Genomic DNA, 21,498 nt, shown 5'->3' with positions numbered 1-21,498 from the left:
CTACTTAATACAAGTGCACATTTTTAAATACCGCTTCATAGGGCAGTCAAGTAAAGAGCGAATATTTCAATATTCAAAACACTGAATGCAAAATCCTGTAAAATTACTAAAGATATAAATCTGTGTACCAGCCAGCTAATGGTTTATTTGAAACCGTGATTTTCTGTAAAATATTGGTTATTGTCATACTTTACAAAGTAAAAGGCATCAAAGAGCAAGAACACACCAGACAAAAGTTGTAAAAGTTGAAACATTTTTACTTAGAAGTCCAGAAATCAAACTCGAGACAAATACATCAATGAAGTGTTCTTAAAAAGAATACAGACAAAAGCGTGTCTTTAAACATTGTGTTTCTTAGACTGCCTGCTGTGCCTATCTGAACAGCCAATAAAACCCTATTTCTAGACATTCTTTAAAAATCAGTATCTATTTTTGGGCTCTTAAGTTGTGAGCTAAAGGGTGTTTTGATTTGCAAATGACAGGCATACGCAATTGATGCTTAACTAGTAATAAAGGCAGAGCAGTACTCCTACTTCACAAAATGTCTCTCTCAAGCACATTGTAAGTGCTTTGTATGTCTTCTCCAGCACACTGTTTCAAAGCAACATAAAAACCCTTCCCCCATCCGTTATCAGTAAGAAATATACACAGTTAAAACACATATTGTAGTTAAAAACTACGAGCAAGTTTCTTAAAGATGCCTCATTTCTTCAGCTATTGTAAAAACAGGGTTTGATGATGGACGATGTCAGAAGACTAATTCCAGTTGTATCTTCCTGCCGGAGGAGGTAAAGGGTAGGGCCTCCCAGCATATCCCTGTAAACAAACAAAAGCCAGGGTTTATTTTCTGGATTACCGGCACAGTAAACAAGTTAGAGTCTGAAGCGAGGCTACGCAAATGGGAAACAATGCAACTTTTACACAAAGATCACTGAAGAAAGAGCTACACGTCTCATAAGAGTGTTTCCAAAAGCTCTCTTGGATACACGACAGTTTAGCTTCTCCACAAGGAGCGAGAGTCGGTAGCTGCCCCAACCTCACACTTCCATGTGGGTTGGGAAAAGATTTAATAATCCTGAGAGAGGAAGCAAGAAAGGCAGCACAGAAGGTGATCAGAGCTGCAGATATTAGTGGAACTGAACAGGTGCAAAATGAATGCGCGCACACAGTTCATGCGGAGTAACTGGAAAATAGGCCACCTTCACTGTGCACGCTAAAAGTATACTTTGACATGGATGCTGCTTCTTCCTGAGTTATGATTCATCTTATCGGACCCATTATGGTTATCTCATACAATGGTTTGTCTTCATTTAAATTTCATCGAATAAAAGTAGAAGTCTGTACTTTAGTTGCAGACAGGTGATCTTCCGCCAAAGCAAAACAGACAGGCTATGTCTAGACGGGCCTGATTTTCCGCAAATGCTTTTAACGGAAAAGTTTTCCGCTAAAAGCATTTGCAGAAAAGAGCGTCTGGATTGGCACGGATGCTTTTCCACAAAAGCACTTTTTGCAGTAAAGCGTCCGTGCCAATCTAGACGCGCTTTTGCGCAAAAAAGCCCCAAGCCATTTTCGCGATCGGGGCTTTTTTGCACAAAACAAATCTGAGCTGTCTACACTGGCCCTTTTGCGCAAAAGGACTTTTGCCCGAACGGGAGCAGCATAGTATTTCCGCAAGAAGCCCTGATTTCAGACAGTAGGAAGTCAGTGCTCTTGCGGAAATTCAAGCGGCCAGTGTAGATAGCTGGCAAGTTTTTCCGCAAAAGCAGCTGTTTTTGTGGAAAAACTTGCCAGTCTAGACGCAGCCACAGAGGATACATGAGACTTCTTGTCGGCGTGTTCCTGTGGTGCAGCCTTCTTGTTCAGTTTTAAATAGCATTTTAAATGCTAGGTGACAGACTATCAATGCCTGTCAACGGGCTGAGTACTGACAGTAGTACAGAGGACTTCAAGTACAGTGATTTCTAGTTATATATTTGTATCTCACTTCATTTCCACACTCAATACGTCAGCTTCCTGGTGTTAAGCTTATCTGAGGAGAACTTATAAAAGAGACAGTCAACTTGAATCTCTCTCCAAATTGAAAATTTGGTACCTACCCATTGTTACCAATAATCCTAAACTTTACTGTAAGAGGCCAAAGGAAAACTACTCTTTAGTGTCACGTTACTGAGGTGATAGGACACACTAGGTGTATTGTCTTTTGCTTTCTCGGGAGAACTGGGGGCCAGGATGGTGACAGTCCCTTTCCCAGCTTTTTCCAGAAGACGATGAGGAATAAGAGAAGCAGCTAAACTGAATGCCAAGGGCAGCAGGCAAACAAGTGCAAAAGGAGAAAGAGGAAGGTGTGGCCCAAGCAAAATTGACGGTGTTACTCTCTAACAGCCCCAAAGCCTCTTCTAAAGAGACTCCCACCCTCTCTTCATTTAAAAAAAGATTCACAACAAACTGGTTTTGAAACATGCTCCAACAGGAATCTGTGTTTTTTAATATAGTCAATCAATGTAAAGAAAAATCAATGGTGAGTGCATTCCTTTACAAGTCTCTCAGTAGCATAAAATGGTTCACACCAAGGCAGTTTGTGAGTGTGTGTGGCCAAAACACTGTATATAATCACACAAGTCTTAGTGAGGTAGCCGCATTAGTCGTACCTGCAAAAACAATGCGGCCCCTTAAGGACTTAACGGATTTATTTGGGCATCAGATTTCGTGGGTCAAAACCACTTCATCAGATGCATGGATCTAATCGTGCCGTTAAGACACTGACAGAGCTGCACAAGAAAGAACTATTTTTATCACTCAATTCCTTTATTATAGGGTCAATACTAAAAGTTAGACATGTCAGCAACACCATGAATTTTACTGGTTACGTTTCTGGTGTGCCTGTAAGACAGATCAATCAAAATTGGCTACAACAGTGACCCACATCAAAGACAGTTGCATTAACTTTGTAAGCACGCCACAGTGCATGTTTATTAACTCCCGTGGGCCATGCTGTAGCTAGGAATTTAGGCGCAAAGGGAATTGATAATTATTTATGCCACTATCAAAAGTGGGCCCACTTTCATTTTAAGCCTTTTCAGGACATATATAAACATCAATTTCAAACGTTGATTTGCACTCCTAAAACCCTAGGGTGGCTTTTAATGTAACATCAATATTTACTCACCCCAAGATCATGAGGTGAACAAAAACCTCATTTAAAAAACAAAGGAGGGCTTAATTACTAAAATTAGAGACACAGTACTGTCTCAAAAAGGGGTTGCTCAGAAGGGGAGTTCACACGAGGACACATCTAAAAAAAGCAAGCAAAGCTTACTTGGCCAGAAGTTTTCTGCCTTGCCCCACTATCAACACATATTTGAATACAAACAAGAACACTGTTCCTGTCTAGATTTAACTTCACTGCAGGATCAAGCAGAAGAGGAGTCCTGCATTTCTGACACCAGACGTGTATCTTGGAAAATATATTAATACTAGAAATTCAGTACATCATCTACGCTGCAATTTGCTAGAACCGTGAGGGGACAAGGGAAGATTTAATAATGTACTGGCTTATAGAAATGTTAACAGTCTATGAGGCGGCATCATAGGTTTTCATAACACATCCTGTTTTGAGCGTCTACATTTTCTTTGTGATTTGATACAGGGCTCTCTGAGTCTACAGTCCCAATGTTTTTCTGAGATCACCATCTCGCCTCTCCTCCGTGGGATGTTAACCCGTTTGCATTGCGATTGCAATTTTAAATAGCATTTAAATTTTAAATGAAGGATTCCAGTGCTAACTCCGGTAGCGGAAATGTATCCAGTTATTCTAGGATCGTGGAGCAAAGTGGCCTCATTCATTTTAATTTAATTTATTTATATGTAAATGTGCAGTTATACATTTATTTTTTGGTTTCTAACTTCTTGATTAAGATGCATTTGAAATCATTCCATTCTAGATTTCCAGAACGGACCCTGTCAATACTCGGGATGAAACAGGATAAAAGCCGGCTCCCAGCATGCACTAGTTCCTGGGGAGCTAGCTGCAGGTGCACATAACAGTGTAGCTGCTGAAATTTGCAGAGGTTACACGGCTACCTAATTACCTGCTTTTTAACATCCCTAGCCAATATACACCTCTTAGGAAAATTCAGCCACTATGTGGTGCAGATCAAGAAGGTTCTGGTCTTGTTTAACCAATCAGTGTAGACAGAATCACACCATTTTAAGAGCTAGGTCAGCCCAGACAGTGCGCCCGATTAGAACCCATTCAATCGGATTTCCTCTAGAGGCCAAATAAGGGTTTAAAGCTTGCCTACAGCCGAGTCTCCCAGCCATACGTGAGCATTGTAAACTTTGCCTACAGGCCTATACGCAATAAACCAACCTCTTCCCTACCATCCTCCAAACCAGAGAAGCAGCTTGAGCTAAAGACATTGCCAGACTGATCTTGAAAACTTTTCCAGAAGTTCAGAGAAGGAGCCTTCGGTTGCTATCACAGGTTCAGCTGAACTAGCATTAAGGGTCAGGAGCACTACGGCAGATCACCTGCTGGCTACAGATGTTTCAGCTTCATGAAGTCCTGCAAATCTGGGAGACATGAGACTGGAAGTGGTATTGGCAGCCGGCAGCCGCCTCCCCTGGGGCTCCTATCACTACGAACGCTGATCCAGGTGAGTGAGCCTGAGCCACAGTGAGGAACAAATCGCAAATTTCCCTAGTGTCTGCATAGTCCAAGCAGCTTCCTCGCAGCCATGCATTTTGGTTGATGTCACATTTGAAATACCTACTAAGAAGTTACATCTTCTTGAAGGGGGGCTATTTAAACAAGCCATTTAAACAGCGAGGCCAACAGCCACCGCAGGCCCTGGAGGGGCTGCACCCCTGAAAGGGGAGGGGCCTTGGATGGAATGGGTGGGATTGAGGGCAATCAGATCTCAGTGCCACCTGGACTGCTGCGGCCCCACCCCGCCCTTGGAGCTATGGAGAGGCGCTTTGGCAGCAATTCAAAAGGGGCCTACGGGTCCAGTCACTACTGCACCCTTTGCCATACCATTACTAGAGGCTCCCACAAATGTATATGATGCTGGGGTGTTGCTTTACTACAGCCACAGGACAAGCTATCCATTCTTTCATAGAGCTTTCCAGTAAAGTGATCTACCGTAACAGACAAGGAAACATGAAGTGGAGGAAAGCGCCATAGCAGGAAATTCACCTTGGCAAGCACCAAGTGACAATGGTATAGTGCTCTAACTAGGCTTCTCAGGGAGACAAGGCGGATGAGATAATATCTTTTCCTGGACCAACTTCTGTTGGTCAGAAAGAAAAACTTTTGAGTGACCTAGGTCTCCAGGTCCGGAAAGGCACAAAGGGCAAGTCGCAACACTGCAGGGCTAACCTCGGAATAGGCTGCGCGAATTGCGTAGCTGAAGTCGAAATAGCTTATTTCGACTCTCGGTGCTGTCTATGCAGCACTTATTTCGAAACAGGGCACTCTTCCCGACTTCCCTTACGCCTCAGACAACGAGGTTCACAGAAGTTGGAGTAAGAAGCCCGTTATTTCGAACGTATTGCAAAACATCGGGTTTGCTGTGTAGACGCGCACCATGTTATTTCGGAATAACTGATGTTATTCCGAAATAACGTTGTTGTGTAGACGTGCTGTTAAAGAGCCACAGCTAAAGACAGGATCGAACACAGATATTTAGCATTAGTGGTGAGCGCACATAACTTGATCCAATAAAAGATATTATCTCGCTCACCGTGCCTCGCTAATATCCCAGGATTAACACGGCTGTAGCAATACTGCATACTGAATAGGTGTGTAGGCTAACAGAATGGAATTTTCAGAATTAAATGCATCGTTTTACCATTAGACACTGAAATGTAAGTCGGTATCCAAGCAATTATCCCTGAAAAGCAGATCCGGCTACTGGCTCATCCCTATATTACTCCAGTTTTACACTGGCATAACGTGGACTTCATTGCCGTTACACCAGAGCAAAAGTGAAGCCAGGCAGATTCCACACAATTGATTCATTACAATTCGGTTCCCAATTAAATAGGTTTTACATTTATAAAACAGAAACGAGGATTGGGTAATAATCTCTCATGTGTGGTACAGGCCAGAAATTAACCTTCTGTTACAACATCCTCCTACAGCTGGGGAAGTAGGACCAAGAGGGGAGGGGTATGAGAAACTATTCTGAAAATTAATAAAAGTAAGGAGGAAAGCATACATTGGAAGAGGGGGATGCCCCACATGGCATTTTTAGCTCCTGGAGGGCAGCTGAAAACACTAAAAAGGGAAGACTTCTTCCCCTTCTTGGGAGTTAGCTGGGCCAGGACCCTTAGAAATAAGGCAGAGGTATACTTCCATCCTCACTAATGGCTCACACCTTTGCTTCCACATCAGTTCTGGAAAACAACACGGTTACGCAGCAGGTAAGAGGAAGAGAATTTCCTCTTCCTACTTCTCCAGCTGCTACTTGGTAGCCTTGCTTGCCAGTGGACCACCACAAACTCTGGCTTCCAAAAAAACAGCATCTGCCTCATATTCCAGAAGTGACCTAAAATTTAATCAGGACAGCGCCAGTGCATTTTCCTACTGTGCTACACCACCCAGTTGCTGTACTTAAGGTAGGGGTGTTAAAATTAGAGTAATCAACTAATCGAACAGTCGATGGCATTTCCACCGACTATTCGATAAGGGCGCTTCCGCTTTGAAATGCGGCAAGAGCCACATGGCATTCCGCCTTTGAAATGTACAAGACCTTCAGCAGGGGACTGAGTCCCCCGCTGGCCTCATGCGGCGCTTCCCCTTTGAAATGTACAAGAGCCCCAGTAGGGACTCCTGTACATTTCAAAGGTGGAATGCCGTAGGTGCGCCTCTGCCTCCTCCCACGGAGCTGGAGGGAACCGGCTTTTAAGCTGGCTTCACCCACCCACAACGCTCTCTTTCCCCCCTACCCTCCTTTGCTGCCTCTTTTTGAGAGAGGCAGAAAGGGGGAGGGAGGAAGCGACTAGTTGCTAGTGTCTCGACTATCCGATAAGTCACTTACATCCCTATCTTAAAGTTTCTAGTACAATTGTGCACCCTAACATGTCATCCATTTATTGGAGAAAAATGGAAGAGAATATGAGAGAGAGATAGAGAGAGAGAGAGTATGTGTGTGGGGGGGGGGGGGGGGGGGGGGAGAGGGGGAGAGAGTGTGAGATGTTGTTTTGGCTCTTTATTAAACTCATATTGTCCTTTTAGAAAGATGGCAAGTCCACTTCATGCTTGACTATGCACTCTTTAATGTTTGCTTACTTAAATCTAAGTAAGTAAATTTAGTGTGTGCATAAGTAAGAGGATTTAGTGGAACTCAATTTTTTTTAATCATTTCAATGGATAACTATTTTGTAAGCCTTTTCTCCATTTTTTTTTCAATTTAAATTTTCACCATTAAAGGGAGTTATGGGTGCTCTGAAAATTTAGCAACAGATTTTATATTCAAGAATTGCTCCAAAAAGTTTTATAACTTGATATAAGTGGTCATCACATGTCAAAAATATACAAAGTAATTATCCTTAAATTCGAACTCCAAAAAGTTTTCCAGATGCATTTTTTCTTTGCCTTTCCATAGGTTTTGATCATCACAGATGGAAATATTTTATTCATCTGTTTTTGTGTGAACAGCGAAATCAAGTTACTAAAATTTAACAATGAAATCTAATCATTCCAAGACTAGCTAGCTAAGACCCCCACCCCCACCCCCAACCCCTTTGGCTATTAAGTGTCTAACAGACTGGAAACTATGTGGTTAAGTCAAATCAGTATGCTTTAACAAAAAGGAAAAAAAATCTAATTTAAATTTGGTGGTTTGATATGTCCTTCAATTCATCTCTGAGGATGTGTTAAAAACAACCCTTTAAAAAGAGAGCCACGTTAAACTTTAAAACAAAACCGTAGATTTTTCATTTGCGGTAAGGATTTTATCATTTTCCATACCAAAGATACTGCAAAAGTTATCCAGAAGAAAACAATGTACAATCACAAAGTGTTTTATTACCTGTCTTCCCCTATCCATTCGATCATCAGGTCTGTGTGGGTAATTCATTGGTCCACCTAGGCCTTGGTACCGATTTTGCTGGAATGCCGCACCCTGGGATTGCAGCATGCGGTTCCAAGACAGAAGGGGGGCAGCCCCAGAATTTCTGTGGTAAAGCACATGTATATTACAGCATGTTATTAATTTTATATATATAAACTTCATATTACAAACCCCAACCCTTTATGGACATGTATAATACATGGGTTGATTTGCCTAGGCACAGATCTATTGTGTTAATTGCGTGGTCACATTACAATCTCCGGGAGCTACAAATGCTGGAGCCCCTCTGATCTGGCCCACACTAGGTAAGCAACAAGCCCTGCACAATTTTAACAATCGGACCATTTTGACACACTTCTCCACTCTCAAAAATACTATGGCAAAAAAACCACATGCTCTTGAAAGAATGCAATTTTGATTTTGCAGTCAGGGATTTTTTGGACTCCCTATAGGGATTTTTGTTTATCCCGTATTTTAGAGACAGGTTTGCCGGTCTGTTTGCAGTGACTGCCAATGCAGATTTGAAACAAAACATCTCCGAGTTAGCTAAACGTAACACACTATCCAATGAGTAAATATGTGCAACACAGGAGAATGAAGCTTTATTTTCTAAATGTCCAGACTCTTTCTGGGAGTCCATTCTTTCTTGTTAATTGCAGGTTGCAAATGAATTCTTACTGCCGAGTATTTTGAATCTAGGGTAGGGGCCTTGGCTGCTTTTTCCCATCCATTATTCTGCTCAATATGTCAGAAGGTCTGATCGGGAAGAAACCTTTTCAAGTTCTATTGATGCAGTTTTCAATTGACCATGGTGACCTAGCAACATAAGCACTAATTGGCATGGACTGACTGACATTTGGTATACAGTTATATGGGAACACACATTCAACATCTATTTTAACCCAGTTTGTCATCCTAGATTACTAGCAGCAAGAAATGTTTTAATTGCCTTCAAGTACCTAGGCTAAACTTACAGATATAAAACTGGTACATCAAATGATTGTTTTATTACAAATATTCATAAAAATGATAAAGCCATATACGGCTTTGGATACGCTCTCTCCAGCGTTAGAGAATTCAAAATCCACATTTTCTGCACAGAACACACAGTGTGTTGAGGGGGAAGAGAATTAATCAGATATATTCAATAGAATTCATATACAAACCCAGTAAATTTAAATTTGTTTTGATTACCGTTCAACAGGTATACATTGATATTCTATTACGGTTTCTGAGCACAGGAGGAAAGAAACTAGCATAAAATATCAAAATGTTGGACAACTGGTATGTAGGGAAATCATTTGATCTTAGAATGGATTGTAAAGAAAATAACTACAGTATTACTTTCCTGGTCTTTGAAAAATCTGGGGCTGGATTCATTTGGTTAGATATGAAAGTCATCCCTGACCAAACTCTACCAAAGTCAACGAAGTGACACTGGGGCTGAATTTGACCCAGTCTATTCAAGCAAGCACTCAGGGTTTTAATAAGGTGATCAATTCTCCTTCTTGAAGTTTGTACAAGCATATTACACATAGCTGCCTATACAACAGTCGAAAGATGAGTGGTAGGCTTATGAAGGAAGAATTGGTGGGGGCGGGGAATGTTTTCATGTGCTGTAATAGGAAAGTCACTGATCCAAACGGAAAGTCTATATTAAGCGAGTGCAAGCTATTTCTGAGCACCCAAAACAAAAAACGGTAAATGAAAACGGCACTGTGATTACTTTGTCTGGCCAGATTTTAAGAACAGTTATGATGATGAAACCTAGGCAAGGAGAACCACTGTCCACAGAGATAAAAGAACAAGATTCCTAGTATAAAGCATGAATCTTTCTTGACAGACGCATAGTTTCCGCTTACAAGCAATATACACAAAGGAATTTACTGAAACAGAATTAAATGTTGCACAGAAGCAAAACCTTAATGAAAGCTGAATTACACTCCTTTTGCCTATTTTGATCTCAAGCACCAGCCTCTATATTCATAAAACATTATTGAAGCATTTACTAGTCAGACCAATACTGTAATAATTTTAAATCCATGGCAGGTTAGATTAAGCACTCAAGATGTCCTACAACTAGTGCGGAGACATTCCTTTTGCTTAACTACATATTTGGTAATGTTTTTATTTTACATTTCAAGGAAATATCATTGTCACCCTAAGGCAAACCACTGGATTCATAATATGCCTCTGTATTTTGTCAGTTACCTCGTAGTGGTGACACGAGAACATTCCATCAAAACGCTATGAACGTTAAGTAGGATCAGCCAGATCTTTCATTATTATTTGGTTTCTGTAAGTTTGTCAATAATTTCCTTTATAAAATCACTTCACCACAAAAGTCTGTGTAGGCAACAGCTTCTGTAAGGTCTCTCAGGACCATTTTAAAAACAGATTCCATTTAAATCAGTATGTTTAAATTCTATACAAATGCCAAGAGACTGCGGTTAAAACGAATGTGTGTTTTCGTAACTCAAGTTGGTCTCACACAACAAGTTAAATTATTCAGACAGGAAGTACATACTACTAATATGAGTATTTAATTCCCCAAAAACCATCCCAAGCAGTGATTAAATAGTCAGTATGTTGCTTTTTGATAAGACAATATACAATCACAGCAACAACTATTCGAAGAGGATTTTGGCAATTCATTTGACAGTTAATGTTTACAGGGCAAAAAGTTACATACTATGTTTTGTATTAGACAGTGTAATTTTGCAAGTCTGCATATTAGGAATGTTTACTAAGTTGGACTGACAACATACTAGGAGTGCATCATAGATTTAAAAGCTTGTTAGACATTTCTATTGCTTCCAAGCTACTGTAAAAATAGAACAGGGCTATTTAAAAATAGAAGATTTTAGCTAAACCATTTTCAAAATGCTTTGCAAGTACCACAGTGTTAAAAGCAAAAAAACAAAAACCCCTACACACAAAAACAAACAAAATCCCTCCAAACAAAAACCCACAAACAAAAAGATTTCAACCTCCAGATTTCGATTCTGTCCATCATTCACTAGGTTAATGTACTTTATTTAGGTGATGAAACGGTATTGATGCAAGATTACAGTTGACATTTTAATCTGACAAATCAGGAAATTAAAAGATACAGTTCCCACCGGAAAAAATTCTGTGCTATTGTGCATATTTATTACTATAGGATCTAGTCTGTCTTAACTTGGCCTCTTAATATACAAGCAGCAATACAAAGTAATAGACACAAGGGCAATGCCCTTTGTGCTGTATTTGACTTAGGACAAAACATGATATATTACCCAGTATTGTATGATTGTGTAATGAAACCCTAATACATATGGTAACTGATAGTGAGGGTTGCTTTAGAAAGTATTCTGTGCTAAGAAAATGTTCATATGTTCCAAGCCTCAATTTTCCATGGAGATTTCATTCAAGCACAGACTAAACAACCCTAGCTTAGCTGAGAAGATTTTCAACACCCACAGTGAAAGGACTGTGTTCTCTTCCCTGAAACGTTAGGAAATGACAGTCAAACCCAGATTTCTTGAGCTTTCTAGGGTTATGATCAACAAAGCCCACAAATAACATCACATATATAAAGCTTCTAAAATATAATACAGGTTGGACCTCCCTGGTCTGACACCCTTGGGACCTGAATGAGGGAATCTGCTGGATCAGGGGAAGCTCCTGTCACTGGCCTCCCAGCCCGCTGCCCGTCCCTGTAGCTGGTTCCATTCCAGCCCACTGCCACTGGGCCCCAGCTCTGCTACTGCAGGGGTTGGGGGGCAAAGGTTCTGGCCCTGCTGCCATTGGCCAGCTGGGGCTCCCCTGGGATGGAGCTCCGCAGCCGGCAGCAGCCCTCGCTTCTGCCCCACCCAGCCATGCTCCCTGGGATGGGACTTGCTGGGTGCCGGAGGCGCAGCATGGGGCTCCCCAGCCGCTGGCAGCTTAGCTAGTGGGACTTCCTGCCACTGGATTCCTAGCTGGCTCACGCTCCCGAGTGCCAGGTCTCTCTGGTCCAGCAGCATCTGTAGTCCTGCTGGACCCCGGATGTTGCTGGACCAGAGAGTCCTGGATTTAGGAGCTTCAACGTGTAATGAAGTCCAGCCGCCAGCACTGGAAAAAGTGCCACCAAGCCTAGAGTACACAGCATTCTCTCGCACTGGGGCTGGAGCAATTGTTATAGTGGCAGTGCCAAGAGCCACTGAACGCAACTGTCAGCTCTGTATAGAATGGAAACCTCTTCAAGACAGGGGTGCAGAAGACCCCCCAGCAGCTCTGGGTCCAGCACCTATATGCTCACATGCTTAGTCAGCATTACATCAGGCCCAAAGTGGTTTATACTGACAGCAGAACTCCTCAGAACAGGGCGACCATTTGCTTACAAGTATGCAGGGGTGGCTCTGTTCGACAAACGTCCTGTGGTTTTAATTACCTACGCCCCCTGCATATACCCCTGGAGACCGTTATACCCCTGGCTTTCAAAACATAAATGCCCCTGTATAGCCAACGAGGTCATTCTGACTATGAGACACAAGCATTTTACAGCCCTGTTTCCTCCCAGCAAGCTAAATCCAATCGCTTTAACCCAGCCTCCCAGAAATCTTTGTGTCTCCCTCGATGGCCCCTCACTGGCAGGGACGGGACCAGACTCACATCCCCTGCTGCCAGCTGGAGGTTCACCCTCCCAGTCCTGTCTACTTCAGAGGAAGAGCTTCTTCTCTTCCACTGGGCACTATGATGTCAATGCCTATTCACTTCTTTGGCAGCCTAGGCAGAGCAAGGAGAACACAAGAACGGCCAGACTGGGTCAGACCAAAGGTCCATCTCGCCCAATATCCTGTCTGCCGACAGTGGCCAGCACCAGGTGCCCCAGAGGGAGGGAACACAACAGGCAATCCTCACGTGATTCCTCCCGTCCAGAGAAACCCACCTCCAGAGAAACAGAGGCTAGGGACACCATTCCTACCCATCCTGGCTAAGAGCCTTTGATGGACTTAACCTCCAGGAATCAATCTAGGAGGAGGAGGAGGAACAAGTAGCAGGAACAGACAGTGGATAAGGAGCACAGACAGCAGCCTCACAATGCCACAAAAACTTGTTGGCAACTTCTCTCCTGCTTCTTAACTATGCACAGGTTGAAAACCACTGCTCAAGGGCATTAGAGCCAGCAAGGGAGCCCCAGGTCTATTACAATCAACTCCCCTCCCAATCCCAAATCCTTTAGAAACAAATATTCAGGCCACTGACTTTTGGATGCACACTCATTCAGTAAGGCAAAGATTTAATGTCAATGCTCTGTGCGTGTAAACATTTTAACTTTGTATTTTCCTTATCTAGTGTCGTTGGGAACATGGCAGGTGTATTTGTCCTCCCTGGAGTGCTGAGTTAGGCAAGCAGGTGGTTTTATAAACCAAAAAGATACAAGCACAAAACACCAGAAAAAATAATCTTGAGCTGTGAAAAGCCACCTTATTTTCATTTTAAAGCCAGAAGGATTTTCTGCAAACTTTCCAAAGAGATTCATTCCCCTCTTGGCTACGTCATGACATGAACAACTTCAGTGCCATAAAGAAACTGGAGAGAGGCCAAGAATGGAAGTTTAGGAATTAAAAGGCGATCTCCACATTGTAACCTCACTAGCACACTGCCTGCTGTCCACACAGCCTGCCCTCAAGAGGTAGCGTTAAGGAGCCAGTATTTCCACAATATACTATACTAGTGAGTATGTGCATCTTCCCAATATTAAAAGGAAAATACACTCTGTATCCTCATGCCAAGTCTTTCCCACTATCATCTACACTAAAATCAACACACACAACGGCATCGGTTGAAGAGGTGGAAGTGTAAAGTTGGAAATTCAGAAGGCCAAACAGATATTTTAGTTCAAATATTGTGAATCAACGAAACCTTACAGAATGACGTTCTAGACTAGAGTGAATTTCCTCTTGTTTTAAAAAACAACTACAAGTTACCAAATCATATAGGATTCTTTCATGAAAAGAAACAGAAGAAAAACTATTTGTGAAGCTACTTTTAATAAAGATCAAGGATTACAGTCTGATACACTGCGGAACATAATGCTGAAAACGACACTTCATGTGGACTCTTGCCTTACAAACCTGGCAAATTAAAGAGACAGCGGGCCGATTTTGACAAATAAAAAGGCTAGCCATGGAAGGGGGGTGTGTTTGTTAAACAGCCCAACAACTTTTCCCCAGTCTGATTCTTTTTTGCATTTACAGCTGTAAGTAAACGGAGCATCTGTAAAAGCAAGTGTCCATTTCTAATCTGTACTCTAAAAACTGCACTACCTATTTTAATATCATTATTCATAGCTTTCAGATATTCCGGAGTTGTAAAGCCCATCCGACTTAAGGGCATACAACTTAGCAATGAAGGAACACATGTAAAACATCCCTTATTATCAAACCATGTCACATTCTTTCTATTCCATGGTACTTATTGGACTGCAGATTCTATAATCCTCCTCTGAGTCCCTTCTGCATTTAATTCAGTTCAGCCTTAAGTAGTTAAAGAAACTGTTTTCAGTGGCAACTAATAACTACTGACCTACAGTGACACTGCCCTACAATAGGCTTGTCAGGCCTCAAAAAGTAGTACCAAAGAAGCTGATTAGGACTTCAAGAGGTTTGTAGCAAGAATCAATGGCTCGTCTGTACTAATACTGTGGTTCCAGCACAGAAATGATAAAAGTGGAACACCATTAGTTATGCCTCATTAAGCTCCACAACCCTCCTAAAAAGAAATTTGTTTAGCCTGTACAAAAATCTAATGCAGTTTTAAGCTCTCTGTGTTGAATTTCATGGTATCTCAAAAGCTTCAATAAGATAAAGGCCAAAGATCCAAGAATGGTAACCAAAGCATCAACAGTAAAGTTAATTTTGAAGTTTCTGGTTTTTAATAGAACAGGTCTTCCCCCCCCCCTTTTTTCTCTTTCTTTCTTAGCCAGAAACTCAAATCTTTGAAAAAGAGAAACAGTACATCTCATACCCCACAATACACATACAGCAAGAATTTAATATCTTGTAAAGATGTGTTTTAAAAAACAAATCTATTGAAACAGAAAAGCAAAAGCCTCACTTTAAGATGAACAAGTAACACTGTGGACTCTGAGGACGCTAAGAACCTAAAAAAAATGTATCGAATGCAAGTAGCCATACCTGTCGTATCTTTGGGGCGGCTGCTGCAGCAGAGGTGTGGGCCCTCGCCACGATTCTTGGGGCCGTAGATCTGTATAATAAAACAAAAAAGTCTTAATGTGTAAAAATCGGTCCCATACACCACTTATTGTCAAGGCTCTGTTAAAACACTACGTGTTAAGAGTTTCAGAGAAGCAACAAAAACACCCCCAATTGGACTTGCTGCCAAATACTTTTGGGGAAAACTTTTACACTCTGTAAATTAATTCCATTGATTTCAGTGGAGTAGCTGACCCTGGAAACTGGTGAAACAGCAAAATGTCTCCATTTGTAGCTTGTTAATATACGCCACAAACCTACATTGCAGGTAATCAAGAGGAAAAGTTACAGTTACTGGGACCAATACATTGGTTGATATTTTAAACTTTCATTTTCTGAAAATTTTACAACAACAAAAAAAATCAGGCAACTCCGACCATAATTTCTAAAAAGCTTCTTGCAGGTAATGTTTAGTGTTACCACCAAATACTGTGGATGTACGTATGATCTTTGTAATGGGGGAGGGGCGAGAAAGCAAACTGATAAAGAACGGCAATATTTTTATAAACATCAACCAATCATTTTCTTCTATTTATTAGGCTGAATTATTCACCCTACAGTCTGAAAGAGGATAGGGCGCAGACATGGTTTAAGAGTACTCTAGGTTCAACTTTGGTCACTGGAATATTAGGTTTTACTTTGTATCCTTTTGAATAATTATTACACAGGAGGGTTGCCTGGTGTCCGGTATTGACAGTTCAGTATTTTCACCTCCTGTCCAGTTTTTTTTATATATATATAAAATCAGAAAATACCGGACACCTAAAATGTCCAGTATTTTCTGATTTTTTTCTAGCCGGAGGCAAAAATCCCGGGTGCTTACCGGGTTCCGCAGGGGAGCTGTTTGGCCCAGAGCAGGGAGACAAGACGGCGGACAACCGCCGGCAGCCTGTTAGGGACAAAAGGCCCCAAAAGCATTTCTTAAAGGGGCCACGCTGGTTTTTTTTTTTTTTCCCCATTAAAAAATTTTTTTTGCTTAATAACTCTCAGGATCCTTTCTCCCGCCTCAGAATTTTTCCCCTGGTGGGTTTTTTTGGGGGAAGGATGTTCAGTATTTTTGGTTAAACCATCTGGCAACCCTATTACACGCTGAAAAAAATTGGTAAAAATCTGGCGTAGGATCCATGGCATTGCAGCAGTCAGAAACGGTAATGAAAGGGACCACCCACTTTTCAATTGTTTTCTTGTAGTCAAGCTCTAACTCTGTACAAAGATGTACCAGCAACAACTTTGCTTTAATAAGACATGCAATTAAATGGCTGCTGTTCTTCTAAATAAATTGACCAGTAAACAGGATGAAAGAAACATCTAATCAATAGCTCCCTGCTCAGCTCACAACACTTAAATTGTGTAGCAGCCAAAAGCTTCAGTTTCAGTGACATCTTTGATTATCTTCAATGGTGTTTAAGTGTGACCTAATTATAACAGATGGTTCCAGAAGTTGTCTAATGGATACACTGTGATAGGATAGTAATACCCTGTTAAATTGTCAATATTCAAGGACACCAAAGCTTAGCAATAATTTGAGAGAACTCGACATTTACTTTTTCAATTGAGCTTTCAAGAAAAACATGGCTAGAGGGAAATCTGAGCCTCTCTTCTAGAAACTCAGACTGGATTGCTTATGCGTTTTAATGGTCTGACCTGAACAGAAACCTTTCATGGCAGCACTTGAGAGAACTGTGTATAGTGCGGGCAGGTCCTACGGAAGATAACAGCTGCTGGCGGAAATAAATTCTGATCTCCAACAGTTCTGGTATTCCTGCCTTGGGCCTCTTTGATCAGGATGAACCGTGCTCACAGAGGCAAGATTACAAAGTTACTTGTAGTGTGAACAAAATATCCATTAGAGGCTAGATTAGGATTCCCCAAACTCATTTCCCTTGTAACTAATTGCTAATTTGAAGATAAAGCATTTTATATTATTTTGTTTAATGGCAGCCAGATTGGCAGGGAAATCTATAGGATCAAGTTAGGAAAAGGAAAAAAAAAAACCACGAGACCAATCAAAGTTTAAATGGTAATGACAATTTGAGAGGATAAGGTACTTTAAGAGACATAGATTCATTATTCAAATTAGGACAGTACTAAAGGGCATGAGTATGTATTGTAGGGGAAGGTACTGACAATAGGGGGCCATTTCAATTTTCCATGGTCCATAGTTTCAAGTCTATCATTTTAAGCAAGCTTCATTTGAAAAGAGAAAATGAAAGATCTGCATTTCACGATTAAATATTTAACCCTCCAGGTATGTCCATAATTCTCTTAATTAAGTTGTCTACCTGGTCCTGGTAAATGACACCACCTTCTATTTGTAGCTTTCAAGAAAACTGTTCCCATTTCTGCTGAGCGTGGACTCTATCATGGTGATCCAGCCAAAGAAGACCTCCAGGCTTAATTCCTTAGGCCATGTCTTCACTGGGCAGGAACATCCAATTAAAATATGCAACTCCAGCTGGAGTCAACATACTTTAATTCAAGTTTCCAGGTGATCTCCACAGCAGGAGGTCAATGGGGAGAAAACCTTCCGTCAGTTTCCCTTTCTCCTTGGAAGGAGCAGGAGTGTGCTCACTGAATTTGATCTAGCAGGTCTTTGCTAGACCTTCTAAATCAAACTCCGGAAAAATGATGTGGCAGTGTCGATCTTCCGCCTAGTGAATACATGGCCTTATTTCTCTGCACCTAAGTAACAAGGTCACCAGGTTCCTAAACTGACAGCTCTATCAAAAAGAGGCAGCAAGGATGGAGAAGAGGAGGGGGTGCATCAAAGCATCAGCACCGCATGGAGCCTGGGGCAGCCGCTTTGAAATGCCACATGCAGCCCGGGGCCAGCTGGGGACTTCCCCAGCTGACCCTGGGCTTCATGCGGCACTGCTGTTTTGAAATGCCGTGGAAAGCATGGGGCCAGCAGGAGATTGCTTGAGTCCCCCACTAGCCCTGTGCTCCCCATGGCGCTTTCACCGTTGAAGTGTAGCGACAGCCCTACACTTTAAAGGCAGAAGCGCCCTTATCGACTAATCAAATAGTCAATGCAAATTGCATTGACTATTTGATTAGCCAATTAATCTATATTTAACATCCCTAATGCAGATGAAAGAAGTGGCTCTTGTTCCTTGCTGTTCAGAGCTACACATTGAATCCAACATTCACTTATAAACACCTCAGTGTCTTCTGCTCCTCAGCAAGGTTCAAGGAAAACCCTCTCCCGAGAGGAGGTGAGTCCCTACCATCTTTCATATGGATCCCTAAATCATGAGTGCCTAGCGTCTGGGTGTTGCGAGCTCTGTAACTGTTCACTTCCTCTGAAAAGATCAGACTCAACCCTGTTCAGGAAGTAGTTCTGATCACATCTCCTTGTGCAGCACGTAGGGACACAGAGATTAAGTGTTCACATGCAGGAATAACTTAATAGTGAAGCAGAGTTTAAAACAAACTTATTACCATTCGTTTGCATGGTTCTGATAGAAGATCACTTTAAGAAGGAGAAAAAAGCCTGAAAGTGAATTGCACTTCAAAAAGGTACGAGCAGGAGAGGAAAAAAAAAGACAGTTAATATTTTCTTTGGTCTTAAATTAGGCATTTCCTAGAGCTATAAGGCCATATAAACGGCCTTCTCCAGCAGCTCCTCAAGTGACAATTTATCTAATCAGTGTAGCAATCAAAGACAAGATTTCATGTTTACTGATTGCACTAATCAAAATCACTTTTCAAATGCAGCTAATTGACAAGTTTACCGACTGAGATGAAAGTCACAAATCACATACTCTGGATTGCAGAAACCAAATACGCCATTCGCACTGCACTACCAAGCCGCACTTGACTCCCCCAAGTTATCAGAACACAGACAATTATTCATCAACGGAAAATTGGCACATCCAAGTCAAATCAGAGAACAACGGGAAGAAACACCCCCGACAGGCTCTTCAAAAAGAGGAGGTGGTTTGATTGACCATATTGCCCTTCTAGAGTCCTATTTCAGCTCATCACATATAAAAGACAAAATCCTAAAATAAAACTCTACTTCTTTCAGTCTCACTGCTTTACCTGTATTCTTGCTGCTTTCTCCACTACACAAAAATTGAGGGTGTGTTTTCCAGGAGCATTTTTAGTCACATTACTATTCCCGCCCACCCAGAGCGATCTTCTGGCTTCATTTGTGGTTGTTTTATAGTTCTACATAGAGGAACTGCTTACATCCGATTTACAATGTGAGTCTCATTTAGAAAATCTTTTCCATTTGGCAGCATAGGACTTCCTAGCTGAAGACTTCTGACTTTCCAACATCATTTCCAAGAACTCCTGGCAGAAGATTTTATCCTCAGGCTTATTTAAGACACCAGAAGAGCCTTTGGATTTCAACGAGGCATTTGTCTTTGAGTTGAAAGACAGAGGTACAAGAAAGCTACTAGAACTAGATCTAGAAGCCCACCTACCAAAAGCCATGTTTAGCCAGTCAGTAGGGTTAAAGTTCAATCTTTTTTAACTGCCTTAGGAACCATTTGTATTGGAGGAAATACATATGGAATGACGAGGGACCTTACCAGTTCACAGTCCATTTTGGTCTATTTCATGGACATACTATTTTAAAAATAATACAATTCATTATTTCAGCAATTCAAATCTGAAATTTCAAAGTGTTGGAATTATAGGACCCTGACCCCAAAAGGAGTTGTGGGGAGGATCACAAGGTTAGTGTGTGTGGGGGGGGGGTGAGGTGGGGTGGGGGGTGGATGGCTTGGGTACTTTGCTACCGGGGCGTTGCCTTCAGAGCTAGGTGCATGGCCAACAGCTGTTGCTCTCGGGTCACCCAGCTCTGAAGGAAGTGCAGAAATAAGGGTGGCAATACCATAATCCTCCTAAAATAACCTTATAACACCCCTGCAACTCCCTTTTGGGTCGTGACTCCAAAACTGGGAAATGCCAGTCTCTTCCGTAAAATCTGTCTAGGACGGGGTAAAAGCATACAAGAGACCAGATTTTGCACGGGAGACCAGATTTCACAGCCCGTGATGTCTTTTTCATGGACATGAACTCAGTAGGGCCCTAGGTATGTCTGCTGCAGTTCTGTAAGAAGGCCAGTGTCTACTCAAGGAAGATAATTGCTCTCAGCTTGACCATGTGTACGACCAGAGCGCCACAGAAGCTCATAAAACTCTGGGTCACCAGCAAGCCCAGATGTGAGCCCCACTTTCAGAGGCATACATCACTAAGACGATAGGAAAGAAGTGATCTGAAGAGAGATTTCTTCTGAAAACATAAGGTTTGGGTCTGTATGGTATCTTGAGATACCATTACTGGAATGCAGAGATCATTCTCTACCTGGCAAATGGCAGCTAAGATGGCAGCTAAGATACATTATACCATTAATTCCAGCAGCTTCGGGAATACCAGAACTGGGTATTGACTGGACACCATCAAATATTTCCTGAGATCCCCTGTATGAGGAAGGATCAACTCTTGCTATTGTTGACATGGAGCTGAAAATGGATTTCTCTTGGCTTATCCTTACTCCCATAAGCCTTTGGCAAACCCAACTGTACGCCTTACTGCATCTGCTCCCTCAATCAATCACTGAAGTATTTAAAGAGATGGATACTAAGTCTCAAGTGAACTGCCACCAAATGTAGGACAGTTAGTAAATATCTTGAATGTAGCAGACATGCCAAAGTAGACTTCCAAAGCTTGAGCTAAAGGTACCTCTTCGAAGGTCTCAGTGTCATCAACAGAAGACAAGAGCATAGGCAACATAGAAGCTTCCTTACTCTTCATCAGTTTCTCAGTCGTCTGTCCCTCCTCTTCCTCCAATTCAGTTATCGCCTTACATTGGGAGAGTATAAAGAGCTGGCTACCTCTCAACTCTGTTTAGGATACTTAGGGAATGGTGAGCCCAGTGACGACATTTTTACCCTACTCTCTTTGTGAAAGATGCTTTTAAGAGGATTGAAGATGGTTACTGATGCCACATGCTAAAAGAAAGCTGACCTCTCATAAAACTACTGATTTGACATCCCTTTTTCTCTTTGTAGGTGGGAAAGTCCAGGGACACAAGAACCAATCTTCAAGCAAGAGAAGAGTAAGGAAACTGGTACTAGACTGGTAATAAAAGAAAAATCTATCCTAAGGGCAGGACTACACTATGGGCTAAAGTCAATCTAAGGTATGCAACTCTAGCTATGTAA

The 21,498-nt window shown here is 41.8% G+C and overlaps 1 protein-coding gene across 1 annotated transcript in view; it reads right to left on the bottom strand.

The window, feature by feature from the left end:
- Window positions 1-236: 236 nt before the first annotated feature.
- The window catches only part of XRN2 (5'-3' exoribonuclease 2), a 96,414-nt gene continuing 75,152 nt past the window's right edge, over window positions 237-21,498 (bottom strand). Inside the window, exons 28-30 of the mRNA XM_075925794.1 lie at window positions 15,242-15,311; window positions 8,037-8,181; window positions 237-816 (exon numbers count right to left, since the gene is read on the bottom strand). Coding sequence (XP_075781909.1) covers window positions 757-816; window positions 8,037-8,181; window positions 15,242-15,311 — 275 coding nt within the window. The 3' untranslated portion in view covers window positions 237-756. The remainder of the gene's footprint in view (window positions 817-8,036; window positions 8,182-15,241; window positions 15,312-21,498) is intronic.

This window comes from Pelodiscus sinensis, chromosome 3 (assembly GCF_049634645.1).
Source record: "Pelodiscus sinensis isolate JC-2024 chromosome 3, ASM4963464v1, whole genome shotgun sequence".
NCBI lineage: Eukaryota > Metazoa > Chordata > Testudines > Trionychidae > Pelodiscus > Pelodiscus sinensis.
Note: the sequence above shows the minus strand (reverse complement) of the source record. Positions and strands in the feature narration are given on the sequence as shown.